Here is a 17,026-nt window from a genome sequence, read left to right as displayed (position 1 = left end):
AGGAGTTCAAGTACCTAGGAGTCTTGTTCACGAGTGGGGGAAGAGTGGATCGTGAGATCGACAGGCGGATCGGTGCGGCGTCTTCAGTAATGCGGACGTTGTACCGATCCGTTGTGGTGAAGAAGGAGCTGAGCCGGAAGACAAAGCTCTCAATTTACCGGTCGATCTACGTTCCCATCCTCACCTATGGTCATGAGCTTTGGGTCATGACCGAAAGGATAAGATCACGGGTACAAGCGGCCGAAATGAGTTTCCTCCGCCGTGTGGCGGGGCTCTCCCTTAGAGATAGGGTGAGAAGCTCTGTCATCCGGGAGGAACTCAAAGTAAAGCCGCTGCTCCTTCACATCGAGAGGAGCCAGATGAGGTGGTTCGGGCATCTGGTCAGGATGCCACCCGAACGCCTCCCTAGGGAGGTGTTTAGGGCACGTCCAACCGGTAGGAGGCCACGGGGAAGACCCAGGACACGTTGGGAAGACTATGTCTCCCGGCTGGCCTGGGAACGCCTCGGGATCCCCCGGGAAGAGCTAGACAAAGTGGCTGGGGAAAGGGAAGTCTGGGTTTCACTGCTTAGGCTGTTGCCCCCGCGACCCGACCTCGGATAAGCGGAAGAAGATGGATGGAGAGGGATAGATGGACGTACCTCGGTTTAGAGGTCACGGTTCGGTTGATTTTCGGTACAGTAAGAAAACAACAAAATACAAATTTTTGGGTTATTTGTAAACAATGGCTTTATCCTTTTAACATTGAGAACACTATAATAATTCTACCTGTTTTGATCCAATGGTCGGATCTTCACATATTGTTACTTTGTTCCTTTTTTTCACATCCTGTTGTTTGGACTTCCTTATTTCCTGTTTGCTTTGTCACCATGGCTGCATTTTGTTTCCACCTGCTACTCTCGGTTCCCGCACACCTGTTTCTACTGATCACTGCCTTATTTAAGCCTGCCCCTTTTTGTTCTTCTGTCTCGGATACTAATGTGCTCATACGCAACAGTTGACGACTTGCTCTCCATGTTATTACTCGCTAGCTCTCGCGCTGCGTTTTTGTTGATTCCTAGCTCTCATGCTAATTGTTTTGTTTTCCCATTTTGTGCCTTCGTGCTAAGTATTAGTGTATCCGTTTGTTTTCCTAGCATCCATGCTGGCGCCATTTGTTTCCTTTATCTGCCTAGCTCTTGTTCCTAGCCCTTTTATTAATTTAATAAATCCTTTATATCTTACCTTTCGCTGTGTTCTTGCTCGACGGAGGAAACAAATTTGGCATCGCAATGCCACACAAGTCTCACACTGCCCATTTTAATCAACATTAAACTGCCTCAAATTGTTGCTCCGATTAAATAAAATGACAAAACTTTTCTTGTACATATAAAAAGTGAAACATTAAACAGTTTCAAGTCCACTCATCATGCTTAATTTGAGCATTTGAGAATCCTGTAGTTGATTTTTATGATGCAAATGTTATATTTTTATCAACATGTGATAGCAGGGACACAGCAATTCAAAGATTTTCTGTCCGTAAAACACACACACACGCCTCAAAATTAGCTAACGTTACGCTAAAAGCTAATTAGCCTTCACCTCAAGCCAGAACTGCGAGCTGAGCTGCAGTTAAAGTTTCTAGAACAGTGGTTCTTAACCTGGGTTCGATCGAACCCTAGGGGTTCGGTGAGTCGGCCTTTGGGGTTCGGCAGAGCCTCTGCCGCAGAGGTCAAGACACACCCGACTCATCGTGTAAATTAAAACTTCTCCCTATCGGCGTATTATGGATAGCTCCAAACAATGTTCCCTCCAATATTCTACCTGAGTTGCTGGTGTGTAATGTGTTGTGAGTTCATGCACTGTGTTGGTTTTGTTCTTTGAACAAGGTGATGTTCATGCACACTTCATTTTGTGCACCAGTGAAAAAAAAACATATAACTTTGTCCTGAATTTGAAATAAAAAACATTTTTCACTAAAGAAGGGTTCCATGAATGCGCGTATGAAACCGGTGGGGTTTGGTACCTCCAACAAGGTTAAGAACCACTGTTCTAGAAGGTCAACGGGCTTATAGTGATGTTAGTAGTAGTTGACTTGGAGGTGTTTATTATCATTTGGGGGGAGTACGCTGCCTTATGCTCCCCTGCTAAACACATATCTACTTGACGCTGAAGCATTTACTCAGGCGCTCTGATTGGCTGTTACCGCTCTGAATACACACTGCTGATTGGCTGTTACCGCTATATATGTAACCAATCCGATGGTTTTGTGGGTGGGACAATGCTGAGTGCTGAGACAGAGGCAGAAGAAGCAAAGCAGCTTGTAAAGACTTTAGCTTAGAAACTTGTTCGGTACACCCTCGTACCGAAACGGTTCAATACAAATACACCTCCAAAACCCTCAAATCTAGACTCCAAACATCCCAGAATAAGCTAATCCGGTTACTTTTAGACCTCCACCCCAGATCACACCTCAATCCAACCCACTTCTCCAAAGTGGGCTGGCTCAGGGTGGAGGACAGAGTAAAACAACTTGCACTGAGCCTAGTCTATAAAATCCGCTACACCTCCTTGACACCGAAGTACATGTCAAACTACTTCCTTAACGTAAATGACCGCCATAACCGAAACACCAGGGGGAGCTCCACAAACCACGTTAAACCCAGATTTCGATCCAACAAAGGTCTTAACTCATTCTCTTTCTATGCCACATCAATGTGGAATGCACTCCCAACAGGTATAAAAGTAAGTGCATCTCTATATTCCTTCAAAAGCGCTCTAAAACAACACCTCCAGGCAACTTCAACACTTTACTAATACCCTCCTCCATTCACATCCCATCTCCCCGGATTATAAACAACTCAAATGTACTTCTAATGTATATACTTGTTCTTATGCTATGTGAACTCACTATGTTCTCTGCTGGCTGTACATATCCTACTAAATAAGACCTACACTGTTTCAATGTCCACATTTCTCTGTTGATGCAATTGTTGATGACTGAAGTTCTGATATCAACCAAAGCTCCTCATCCCACCCCCCGGATTGTAAATAATGTAAATAATTCAATGTGCATACTATGATGATTAACTTGTGTGATGACTGTATTATGTTGATAGTATATATTTGTACCATGAATTGATTAACGTGGACTTAAACAAGTTGAAAAACTTATTCGGGTGTTACCATTTAGTGGTCAATTGTACGGAATATGTACTGTACTGTGCAATCTACTAATAAAAGTATCAATCAATCAATCAAAACGTACCGTTACACCCCCTACCGCGTGGTATTTGGATCTTAGGCCCTTATGCTGTGACCTAGAGGCACGAAGCACGATAGAGAAGAAAATATTTTTAACAATTTCCTTTCTTTTAACATTGTTATAATTAATGGGATTAAGAAATCATAACAATTTACATTTGATAAGTCATGCAGCCCGAGCAGAAAGGCAATAAAAAAAAAAAAACAAAGATCTGCGGGGGGAAATAAATGATATTTTGGACACCCCGGTAGCATTTCGCACCGCTCAGTCTAAGGTTTTACCTGTCGACCATCAATCTCAGCGTCTGACACTTGAGTTAGTTAATTGCCTTGCTCAAGGGGACCTTGACTACAACACACACCATCACTCACTGAGTTCAGAGATGCTGCCCACTCGGGTGGCCAGTAAGCACTGTTCAATGGAGCGCAGTTCAGACTGGCTGTAGGCGTTTCCCTCGCCACTCTTTCCCGCTCGCTGCTGCAGAGTCAAACCCTCCGGCAAACTGAGCACACCTGAGGAAAAAGGAAGAAGAAAGCATTTTGTTGTGTTAAATAACAAGAGAAAGTATAACACCGACTGATAGGAGTGCAGAGCAGTGTGGCTGAATGCTGTTCTTTTTTTTATTTCTTTATTCATCCATTTTCACTTTCACACAGGTTTTTGTTTTTTGTAAAAGTCATGTGAATTTTTTTCATTGTAAAATTTCTCACCATCCCCAGATGTTAATGTAGTCAAAACAGCCAAAAGACTCCATCCATCCATCCATTTTCTACCGCTTATTCCCTTTCGGGGTCGCTGGCGCCTATCTCAGCTACAATCGGGCGGAAGGCGGGGTACACCCTGGACAAGTCGCCACCTCATCGCAGGGCCAACACAGATAGACAGACAACATTCACACACTAGGGCCAATTTAGTGTTGCCAATCAACCTATCCCCAGGTGCATGTCTTTGGAAGTGGGAGGAAGCCGGAGTACCCGGAGGGAACCCACGCAGTCACGGGGAGAACATGCAAACTCCACACAGAAAGATCCCGAGCCTGGATTTGAACCCAGGACTGCAGGACCTTCGTACTGTGAAGCAGACACACTAACCCCTCTGCCACCGTGAAGCCCGCCAAAAGACTCATCAGCAACAAATATTAGGCCAACATCCATCCATCCATTTTCTACCGCTTATTCCCTTTCGGGGTCGCGGGGGGCGCTGGCGCCTATCTCAGCTGCAATCGGGCGGAAGGCGGGGTACACCCTGGACAAGTCGCCACCTCATCGCAGGGCCAACACAGATAGACAGACAACATTCACACTCACATTCACACACTAGGGCCAATTTAGTGTTGCCAATCAACCTATCCCCAGGTGCATGTCTTTGGAAGTGGGAGGAAGCCGGAGTACCCGGAGGGAACCCACGCATTCACGGGGAGAACATGCAAACTCCACACAGAAAGATCCCGAGCCTGGATTTGAACCCAGGACTGCAGGACCTTCGTACTGTGAAGCAGACGCACTAACCCCTCTGCCACCGTGAAGCCCGCCAAAAGACTCATCAGCAACAAATATTAGACCAACAATGCATTTCAAAAATTGGCATTCTGCAGCAATATTTGTTCTTACCCTAGATGACTTCCTACAGCTGTACCAGCACTTGAGGATTACTCATAAGTCAGCACTTTGACTCCAGCGATCTGGAAAAGCTGACTGTCGAAACAATCCCTGATTGCAAAACAGCAACTCTGGCACACAGCCGAACCTTTCAAATGATAATTTTGCTATTTCTCAACGAGCCTCGTGTCCTTTTGTTGGAGACTGCGGGGGAGTTAATTGCCCTTGCAATTGACAAGAAAATGCATTTTGTGACATACGCAAACCATTCTGCAGTGCAACCAGCTTCCATAAAGCCACTCAAAGAGACTTTCTTAACCGACACAAACATGTCGCGTCATGAAATGTTAAGTCCTAGGCTACAATTACACTGCAGTGTAGGATGCTCGATTACTTTTTTTCTTTTTTGTTTAATCTTCTCTTTTTATATAGTCGTTCACGACCAAAAAAAAAAAAAATGCAACTCTAACATATGTTTAATGCACAGGTGTCAAAGTCGTTGAGGGCCACATGGCAGTGGTTTGGCCCCAGAGTGCCGCCTTGTATTACACAATTATTTCATGCATTTTATTAGTATTTTTTTTTAAACTAAAATATTAAAAACAAAAAAAAAAAAATGTAAAGTTGCAATTTCACCGCAAAATTTTGTGTAAATTATTGTAAATTGAAAAACAGTACTGATGTTTGTATGGTTAAAAAAAAAAAAAAAGGCAGCTCAGTTGCCAGAATTCTACTGTAAAATGTATTTGTTTATTGGAAATAAAAAAAAATTCAATTTTACAATAACCCGGAAAAGGGTGGAATGCCATCTCCGAGTTGGGGAGGAGACCCTGCCCCAAGTGGAGGAGTTCAAGTACCTAGGAGTCTTGTTCACGAGTGGGGGGAGAGTGGATCATGAGATCGACAGGCGGATCGGTGCGGCGTCTTCAGTAATGCGGACGTTGTACCGATCCGTTGTGGTGAAGAAGGAGCTGAGCCGGAAGGCAAAGCTCTCAATTTAACGGTCGATCTACGTTCCCATCCTCACCTATGGTCATGAGCTTTGGGTCATGACCGAAAGGATAAGATCACGGGTACAAGCGGCCCAAATGAGTTTCCAGGTCTCTCCCTTAGAGATAGGGTGAGAAGCTCTGCCATCCGGGAGGAACTCAAAGTAAAGCCGCTGCTCCTTCACATCGAGAGGAGCCAGATGAGGTAGTTCGGGCATCTGGTCAGGATGCCACCCGAACGCCTCCCTAGGGAGGTGTTTAGGGCACGTCCAACCGGTAGGAGGCCACGGGGAAGACCCAGGACACGTTGGGAAGACTATGTCTCCCGGCTGGCCTGGGAACGCCTCGGGATCCCCCGGGAAGAGCTAGACGAAGTGGCTGGGGAGAGGGAAGTCTGGGTTTCCCTGCTTAGGCTGTTGCCCCCGCGACCCGACCTCGGATAAGCGGAAGATGATGGATGGATTTTACAATAACATTTTGGCACCTTGGCTGCCCGTTTTTTTTTTTTTTTTTTTTTTTTTTAACCGCAAATCAGCAACTGTAGATTTTTCAGTGTATTACTGTAAATGCCAAAATGGCACAACAGTTTATTATAGTAAAAAAAAGTAATGTTTTTTTTTTCACTTAGAGAAAAATGCTGTAAGAACTACAGTAAATTTTACAATGAAATCACCAAATTATTCCCGAGCGTGGCGCATGCTGCTGCTCACTGCTCCCCTCAACTCCCAGGGTGTGAACATAAGGAGGGGTCAAATGCAGAGGATAAAATTCACAATCAATGGAACTTGAATCTTAACTTTAACTTTAAATCTATTCCTACTTTTACATTGCACAATTTGATGGATAACTTGTTTTGAAATCATTATTATTAGTATTCATTCATATTTTTAAAAAAATGGTTTGAATGTTTGATAAAATAATTTTACATGATTAGACAATATTTAAATTAACATAATTTGTGATTTTTTTTCCTCCCAAAACAGAAAAATAATATATTTAAGTAAGAAAAGTTACACTACTTTATTGATACATATTTCCAGGCGTACATTGTAGTGTCCTGGAAGAGTTAGTGCTGCAAGGGGTTCCGGGTATTTTTTCTGTTGTGTTTATGTTGTGTTACGGTGCGGATGTTCTCCCGAAATGTGTTTGTCATTCTTGTTTGGTGTGGAATAATATATTTAAGTAAGAAAAGTTACACTACTTTATTGATACATATTTCCAGGCGTACATTGTAGTGTCCTGGAAGAGTTAGTGCTGCAAGGGATTCCGGGTATTTTTTCTGTTGTGTTTATGTTGTGTTACGGTGCGGATGTTCTCCCGAAATGTATTTGTCATTCTTGTTTGGTGTGGGTTCACAGTGTGGCGCATATTTGTAACAGTGTTAAAGTTGTTTATACGGCCACCCTCAGTGTGACCTGTATGGGCTTTTGACCAAGTATGCTTTGCATTCACTTGTGTGTGTGTATGAAAAGCCGTAGATATGTGATTGGGCCGGCACGCAAAGGCAGTGCCTTTAAGGTTTATTGGCTCTCTGAACTTCTCCCTTCGTCCGCGTACCACTCCATACAGTGGCGTTTTAAAAAGTCATAAATTTAACTTTTTGATACCGATAAAGATAATTTCCAACATTACATTTTAAAGCATTTATCGGCCGATTATATCGGCAGTCCGATATTATTTGACATCTCTATTTTTTACCAAACTTATCTTAAAAATGTTGTCCTAGTTACTGTCACGGTTACCATACATCTAGGCATTGCGTAACAAACCACTCCAAGGCACGGAGAGTCCGAGTTTCATTTTTGTATTTCACATAAACTATGATTATTACATTTCATGTGTGTGTTTGTTAGTTGGTTAGCAAAAGAGAGTGGAGTCGGCTGTCTTGGTTGCTTTGTTGGGTCTGCTTCTGTCTCTGGCCATGCTCCCTCCACCCCAGCGGAACACCCCAGAGGCCACCACAGTGTATATGTTTATTTTACTTTTTATTCATAGCTGTATGTAGAAGTGCCTGGTTGTATCTGCTGCTTTAATGTCTTTAATGTCCTCTGTGTTCTTTGATGTTTGATGTTTCCCTCTTACACACATGTAAGAGGGATGTGTACTATGGCTATGAGTTGTTGTTTTTTTCCCTTGGCCTCAGTCTGCACCCCCACTCCAGAGCCCAGGCTAAGACCGATTTTTTATTTATTTTTTTATTTTATTTTAATCTTCTATTCTTTTCTCCCATCCCCCCCCCCCTTTATTTACCTGTATGTCATCTTTTTTGTAAGGGGCGCTGGAAGCCGGCAGACCCGTCAGCGATCCTGTTCTGTCTCCCTGTAATGTTTGTCTGATCTTGAATGGGATTGTGCTGAAAATTGTAATTTTCCTGAAGGAACTCTCCTGACGGAATAAATAAAGTACTATCTATCTATCTAACATAACTACAGAAGTTATGAGAGGATTTGGATAAAACCTGCAGGAAATGTTAAAAATGGGATAATAAACTAGTCATGACATTTTGGGGCTGATCTGGATTATTTGTACTATGTTAATTTAGGTTTATGATTTGAGCTTCAACTTTAGTTTGTGTGAATACTCGCTGCCCTGCCTACCCGACAAGGACAAAGAGTGGATAAATGACAAAAGTCTTTACCCTCTATTATTTATCCGTATATATGTTTTTATTATTTATGATCTATCCGCTGATTAATTTTCGGAGATGATCACCCTCCGGATTCAGGACTTCTTAAATGAGGAGGTGGAATGCTTCTATAATTCTCTATAAAATCAATTTTGTGTTCATATTTTTGGCTATCTGGAGCATAATATTATTTACAACAATTCATAAAGGTTTTCGAATGATTTGGTTTTCGTCAAACCTTGAGGAACAACAGTACATAGCAGTGTTTCTTGGGCTTGGGCTTATTTTTACGTCGCAAGCGCCCCCTCGAGGGCCGGAAAAAACTATCTGATTCACAGCTGTGGTCCGTATGGGCTGCAATGGTAAATAAAACAGCGCTTTTCTACCTTCAAGGTACTCAAAGCGCTATGACACTACTTCCACATTTACCCATTCACACACACATTCACACACTGATGGAGGGAGCTGCCATGCAAGGCGCTAACCAGCACCCATCAGGAGCAAGGGTGAAGTGTCTTGCTCAGGACACAACGGGCGTGACGAGGTTGGGATTGAACCAAGGACCCTCGGGTTGCGCACGGCCACTCTCCCACTGCGCCACGCCGTCCCGTAAAACACTTCTCCACCCCTTGCAGTAGTAATGACGATATCAATCAAACAAAGTCTGAGGGGTGAGGTCATAGAAGTTTCTTAAGCGCAAAAATTATGATTAAAGCTGTATTTTCATTTTCACTTGAATTTTATTGACAGTTTAGTTAAACATGTTCAATTACCTTTAGCACAACTTAATCGTATGCAAATTAATGTGTCATAATATTTGAGTAAGGCCACTGCGTGGTGGATTTAGTTGGACCCCGAGGTCAAAAAGATAAAGAACCCCTGCTATTGTTACGTGAAAATAAACTTTTGAGAATGATACATTATCCAGAACATTTTGCAGTCAAATGTGTTTAATATGCTTGTGTTTTTAAAAACGAATGATTGAGAGGAAGATGTGGTAAATGTTACTTCTATAGTTCCCAAAGTCGAGAAATAAACCTTAAAGTTGTACAGTTGATAAGCAGCTATTTTGTTTATTTATGAATTTATTTGGCAGGGACAGTACAATTAAACATTGTTACCCATAGGTAACGGGGCGGCATAGCTCGGTTGGTAGAGTGGCCGTGCCAGCAACTTGAGGGTTGCAGGTTCGATTCCTGCTTGCGCCATCCTAGTCACTGCCCTTGTGTCCTTGGGCAAGACACTTTACCCACCTGCTCCCAGTGCCACCCACACTGGTTTAAATGTAACTTAGATATTGGGTGTCACTATGTAAAGCGTTTTGAGTCACTTGAGAAAAGCGCTATATAAATATAATTCACTTCACTAACCGACGTCAAAGTCCTTAAGACTTCTGGCCACAGGTTAATTTGCAACCTTTTTCCCTGGTCAGGCTTTTAAAAAAAGTTGAGAAAAGTGTAAAACGCATACAAAAGAATTAAGACAAGTACACAAATAAAAACACATTGAAAATAATTGGCTTCATTTGTCCATACGACCCCCATTCTAGTGCTCAGACTTCTGATTTTCCTTAAGCCACTTTTTCAGTTTTGTGGAAAAAATGTTTAATGTCTGACTGTGACTTTAACTCCAGTGACAAAGAACATTTAATAATGAATACAGCAAAATACGTCCTGGACCAAAAATCACGTAATATTCTCTGCTGCTCGCTAGTGTTACCATATCTGAGTTGTTGTGCAGAAATATGGGGAAATAACTACAAATGTGCGCTACATTCGTTAACTGTGTTATAAAAAAGATCAATCAGAATAATCCATAATTTTGGATATAGAGAATATACAAACCCTTTATTTATTGAGTCAAAAATATTAAAGCTCGATTTGGTAAAATTGCAAACAGCTAAAATGATGTACAAAGCAAATTATAAACTGCTACCAAAGAATGTACAACACTTCTTCTCAACTATCCATCCATCCATCCATTTACTACCGCTTATTCCCTTTTGGGGTCGCGGGGGGTGCTGGCGCCTATCTCAGCTACAATCGGGCGGAAGGCAGGGTACACCCTGGACAAGTCGCCACCTCATCGCAGGGCCTCTTCTCAACTAAAGAAGAGAAATATAACCTTAGAGCATGGGCGTCAAACTCTGGCCCGCGGGCCAAATCTGGCCCGCCGTGTAATTTAATTTGGCCCTTGGGGCAATATCAATTTAGCATTAGAGCTGGCCCGCCGGTGTTATACAGCGTCAGTGCCGCTGTAACACCGCATTCACCGCTAATACTCATACTTGCCAACTCTCCTAATTTCCCCTGTAGACTCCCAAAGTTCAGTGCCCCTCCTGAAAATCTCCCGGGGCAACCATTCTCCCGAATTTCTACCGATTTCCACCTGGACAACTATATTGGGGGCGTGCATTTAAGGCACTGCCTTTAGCGTTCTCTACAACCTGTCGTCACATCCGCTTTTGCTCCATACTAACATTGTGTCACATAATATTTGTGGCTTTTACACACACACGCACAAGTGAATGCAAGGCATACTTGGTCAACAGCCATACAGGTCACACTGAGGGTGGCCGTATAAACAACTTTAGCACTGTTACAAATATGCGCCACATTGTGAACCCTCACCAAACAAGAATGACAAACACATTTCGGGTGAACATCCGCACCGTAACACAACAGAACAAATACCCAGAAGCCCTTGCAGCACTAACTCTTCCGGGAAACTTCCAGCAAACTGACCAATAGTTAACGTTTTATTCATGCATTTTCTCTTGCTACTTCAAGGCTTGAATGTTTGGTTCATTCATTATTATTTTATTTTCAAACTTATTATTAGCCTGTGGAAAAAAATTGATATCTACCTCGGAAGATTGCAAATAGAAAAAAATACATAAAATTTGTATTTAAATTTTATTTGATATGCCATTGATATTCATCCAATTTCTACCCTTTTGGGGTCGCGGGGGGCGCTGGCGCCTATCTCAGCTACAATCGGGCGGAAGGCGGGGTACAACCTGGACAAGTCGCCACCTCATCGCAGGGCCAACACAGATAGACAGACAACATTCACACACTAGGGCCAATTTAGTGTTGCCAATCAACCTATCCCCAGGTGCATGTCTTTGGAAGTGGGAGGAAGCCGGAGTACCCGGAGGGAACCCACGCATTCACGGGGAGAACATGCAAACTCCACACAGAAAGATCCCGAGCCTGGATTTGAACCCAGGACTGCAGGAACGTCGTATTGTGAGGCAGACGCACTAACCCCTCTTCCACCGTGAAGCCCTTTTTAAACCAATAATAATATTTTATTTTGTCACCTATAACACAACTTTTTGTGTTTCAATACATGTAATATAAAAAGTAAAGAAGTGAATTTTGTGAATTATATTTATATAGCGCTTTTCTCTAGTGACTCAAAGCGCTTTACATAGTGAAACCCAATATCTAAGTTACATTTTTAAACCAGTGTGGGTGGCACTGGGAGCAGGTGGGTAAAGTGTCTTGCCCAAGGACACAACGGCAGTGACTAGGAATCGAACCTGCAACACTCAAGTTGCTATACCGCCCCAAGAAATAAAAAGTGTCAAAATGCCGCCCCAAATTTTGACTTTTCAGTATGTGGCCTTTTGTGGACAAAGTTTAGACACCCCTGATCTATAATATTAGAGGCTTTCAAAATAAAAATAAAATACAAATAAATAACAAAGAAACTTATAAATTAATAATTCAAAAAATTATGACAACCATAATAAACACTGTTAAATATGAAACTGAACATTAACATTTTTGTGCAGGCACACTAAGTTATGCAGTTACATAATCGTAATATTATTATTATTTCATTCTTCCGTGGGGGGAAAAAAACAGTAGTAAAGATGTAAAAAAAATTTTTTTTTTAAAAGAGCAAAAAATATGTATGTAATGAGAAAAAGCTGAAATGTTACTTTCAACCTTATTGAAAATAAGATATTCTTCATCTCAAAAAGGATGTATTGCTCATTCACGGATGTCATTTTGTTATAAAGAGGGTCAGTAGAGGAATGTATGTATTTGTGGGGTAGGATTAAATAAGCTTTGCTTCTAGCTACTCCTTTTCGGGCATGATGAGATGTGAGGAAATATTGTATTTTCTGATGCATTGTGTTGTAAATATTCATGTTCGAGATAAACTAAGAAAAGAAAGAAAAGAAAGAAAAGAGCTAATGCGACAAAAACTCTCCACGGTTTAAAAACCCTGTTTCCACATGAGTTGGGAAATTGTGTTAGATGTTAATATAAACAAAATACAATGATTTGTAAATCATTTTCAACCCATATTCAGTTGAATATGCTACAAAGACAACATAATTGATGTTCAAACAGATAAACATTTTTTTTTTTTTTTTGCAATAAATCATTAACTTTAGAATTTGATGCCAGCAACACGTGACAAAGAAGTTGGGAAAGGTGGCAATAAATACTGATAAAGTTAAGAAATGCTCATCAAACACTTATATGGAACATCCCACAGGTGTGCAGACTAATTGGGAACAGGTGGGTGCCATGATTGGGTATAAAAGCAGCTTCCATGAAATGCTAAGTAATTCACAAACAAGGATGGGCCGAGGGTCACCAATTTGTAAGCAAATTGTCTAACAGTTTTAGAACAACATTTCTCAACGAACTATTGCAAGGAATTTAGGGATTTTACCATCTACGGTCCGTTAAATCATCAAAAGGTTCAGAGAATCTGGAGAAATCACTGCACGTAAGCGATGATATTACGACCCTTTGATCCCTCAGGCCATACCGCATCAAAAACCGACATCAGTGCGTAAAGGATATTGCCACATGGGCTCAGGAACACTTCATAAAACCACTGTCAGTAACTACAGTTGGTTGCTACATCTGTAAGTGCAAGTTAAAACTGTACTAAGCAAAGCGAAAGCCATTTATCAACAACACCCAGGAACGCCGCCGGCTTCGCTGGGCCCGAGCTCATCTAAAATGGACTGATACAAAGTGGAAAAGTGTTCTGTGGTCTGATGAGTCCACATTTCAAACTATATTTGGAAACAGAGGACATGGTGTCCTCCGGAACAAAGAGGAAAATAACCATCCAGATTGTTATGGGCCCAAAGTTCAAAAGCCAGCATCTGTGATGGTATGGGGGTGTATTAATGCCCACGGCATGGGTAACTTACACATCTGTGAAGGCACCATTAATGCTGAATGGTCCATACAGGTTTTGGAGCAACATATGTTGTCATCCAAGCAACGTTATCATGGACTCTTCTGCTTATTTCAGCAAAACAATGCCAAGCCACGTGTTACAACAGCGTGGTTTTGTAGTAAAAGAGTGCGGGTATTTTCCTGGCCCGCCTGCAGTCCAGACCTGTCTCCCATCGAAAATGTGTGGCGCATTATGAAGAGTAAAATACGACAACAATACCCCGGACTGTTTAACAACTTAAGCTTTACATCAAGCAAGAATGGTAAAGAATTCCACTTTCCAAGCTTCAACAATTAGTTTCCTCAGTTCCCAAACGTTGATTGAGTGTTGTTAAACAAAAATGTGATGTAACACAGTGGTGAACATGCCCTTTCCCAACTACTTTGGCACGTGTTACGGCCATGAAATTCTAAATTAATTATTATTTGCAAAAAAAAAAAAAAAAAAGTTTATGAGTTCGAACATCAAATATCTTGTCTTTGTAGCATATTCAACTGAATATGGGTTGAAAGGATTTGCAAATCATTGTCGTCTGTTTATATTGACATCTAACACAATTTCCCAACTCATATGGAAACGGGGTTTGTACAATCTGCTCGCACATTATCTGCTCGGGGCTACTTCCCAGTTGTTGAGCATTAAAACACAAAAACAGCAGCTTACCGAGCATCCGACCAGTGAGCTGACACCCACTGACAACCTGCAACAAAGAGACGCCTGCCATCTGTTCCAAGTGTCAGGTGTCTTAAACAACTACATATTTAATCCCAATTTTGCAGCCCGGCCCGACAGATCAATGACCAAAGAACACAATATTCCCTTTGTTCAACAGAAAAAGGATTTAAGGGGATTACCTCAAAACACATTCTTTGTTGTTTTTTGTTTTAGTGTAAAGATCAGATAAATCCATTATAAAGCAGCAGGGGGCACTTTGTAGCTCTGTTAAAGCCATTATTCTTAACTATGTATTTACTGCAGTGACCACATGGTCTCTGGGGTACAGTGAGCGGTGCTGGGAGCTAAACACAACATGCTCACCAGTCTTCATTAATCATCAAGGTATGGTTGACAGGAATGTAATTAGTTCCATTAAGTTGTAAACCCCATTTTTTTTAGCCAAGTTGATATTTGTCCTGGTGATGGCGCTGGAGGGTTAATGCACTGCTTTTTTTAAACCTGCTGGTGCAAAAGGCTGCAGGCTTCATTCTCTGGGTAGCATGGAAGTCTGACCTTCTGTTTAGTGCACTGGCTTCCTGTGCACTTAAGATGTGACTTTAAGGTTTTACTACTTACGTATAAAATACTACACGGTCTAGCTCCAGCCTATCTTGCCGGTTGTATTGTACCATATGTCCCGGCAAGAAATCTGCGTTCAAAAGGACTCCGGCTTATTAGTGATTCCCAGAGCCCAAAAAAAGTCTGCGGGCTATAGAGCGTTTTCCGTTCGGGCTCCAGTACTCTGGAATGCCCTCCCGGTAACAGTTCGAGATGCCACCTCAGTGGAAGCATTTAAGTCTAACCTTAAAACTCATTTGTATACTCTAGCCTTTAAATAGACTCCCTTTTTAGACCAGTTGATCTGCCGTTTCTTTTCTTTTTCTCCTATGTCCCACTCTCCTTTGTGGAGGGAGTCCGGTCCGATCCGGTGGCCATGTACTGCTCGCCTGTGTATCGGCTGGGGACATCTCTGCGCTGCTGATCCGCCTCCGCTTGGGATGGTTTCCTGCTGGCTCCGCTGTGAACGGGACTCTCGCTGCTGTTTTGGATCCGCTTTGGACTGGACTCTCGCGACTGTGTTGGATCCATTATGGATTGAACTTTCACAGTATCATGTTGGACCCGCTCGACATCCATTGCTTTCCTCCTCTCCAAGGTTCTCATAGTCATCATTGTCACTGACGTCCCACTGGGTGTGAGTTTTCCTTGCCCTTATGTGGGCCTACCGAGGACGTCGTAGTGGTTTGTGCAGCCCTTTGAGACACTAGTGATTTAGGGCTATATAAGTAAACATTGATTGATTGATTGATTAAATTGACTCCCTTTTTAGACCAGTTGATCTGCCGCTTCTTTTCTTTTTCTCCTTTGTCCCTCCCCTCCCTTGTGGAGGGGGTCCGGTCCGGTGGCCATGGATTAAGTACTGACTGTCCTGAGTCGGGACCCAGGATGGACCGCTCGCCTGTGTATCGGCTGGGGACATCTCTGCACTGCTGATCCGCCTCCGCTTGGGGTGGTTTCCTGCTGACTCTCTCTGCTGTGTTGCATCCACTTTGGACTGGACTCTCATGGTTGTGTTGGATCCACTATGGCATGGGTGTCAAACTCTGGCTCGACGTGTATTTTCATTTGGCCCTTGAGGCAATATCAAATAAACATTATGGTTGGCCCGCCGGTATTATACAGCGGCGGTGTCGCTGTAACACCGCATTCACCGCTAATACTCATATTTGCTAACATTTTCCAAGGAGACTCCCAAATTTCAGTCCCCCTCCCGAAAATCACCAGGGGGAAACCATTCTCCCAAATTTCTCCCGATTCCCACCTGGACAACAATATTGGGGGCGTGCCTTAAAGGCACTGCCTCAAGCGTCCTCTAAAACCTTTCGTCACGTCCGCTTTTCCTACGTAGAAACAGCGTGCCGGCCTAGTCACATGATATATGTGACTTTTACACACACACACACACACACACGCTAATGCAATGCAAGCTTGGTCAACAGCCATACAGGTCACACTGAGGGTGGCCGTATAAACAACTTTAAGACTGTTACAAATATGCGCCACACTGTGAACCAACACTAAACGAGAATGACAAGCAAGCCTTTAAATAGACTCCCTTTTTAGACCAGTTGATCTGCCGTTTCTTTTCTTTTTATTCTATGTCCCACTCTCCCTTGTGAAGGGGGTCCGGTCCGATCCGGTGGCCATGTACTGCTCGCCTGTGTATCGGCTGGGGACATCTCTGCGCTGCTGATCCGCCTCCGCTTGGGATGGTTTCCTGCTGGCTCCGCTGTGAACGGGACTCTCGCTGCTGTGTTGGATCCGCTTTGGACTGGACTCTCGCGACTGTGTTGGATCCATTATGGATTGAACTTTCACAGTATCATGTTGGACCCGCTCGACATCCATTGCTTTCCTCCTCTCCAAGGTTCTCATAGTCATCATTGTCACCGACGTCCCACTGGGTGTGAGTTTTCCTTGCCCTTATGTGGGCCTACCGAGGATGTCGTAGTGGTTTGTGCAGCCCTTTGAGACACTAGTGATTTAGGGCTATATAAGTAAACATTGATTGATGATTGATTGAAATTTCGGGAGAACATCCGCACGGTAACACAACATAAACACAACAGAAC

The 17,026-nt window shown here is 42.8% G+C and overlaps 1 protein-coding gene across 3 annotated transcripts in view; it reads right to left on the bottom strand.

Annotated features, from left to right (window-relative positions):
* btbd11b (BTB (POZ) domain containing 11b) overlaps positions 1-17,026 on the bottom strand; it is a 312,209-nt gene that overhangs the window by 109,360 nt on the left and 185,823 nt on the right. For all 3 annotated transcript variants that reach the window (XM_061917820.1, XM_061917821.1, XM_061917822.1), the window contains exon 2: positions 3,615-3,755. In XM_061917820.1, the coding sequence (XP_061773804.1) occupies positions 3,615-3,755 (141 nt within the window). The remainder of the gene's footprint in view (positions 1-3,614; positions 3,756-17,026) is intronic.

The sequence above is a fragment of the Nerophis ophidion genome, linkage group LG12 (genome assembly GCF_033978795.1).
Source record: "Nerophis ophidion isolate RoL-2023_Sa linkage group LG12, RoL_Noph_v1.0, whole genome shotgun sequence".
Lineage (NCBI taxonomy): Eukaryota > Metazoa > Chordata > Actinopteri > Syngnathiformes > Syngnathidae > Nerophis > Nerophis ophidion.
This window is presented reverse-complemented; position numbering and strand designations above follow the sequence as displayed.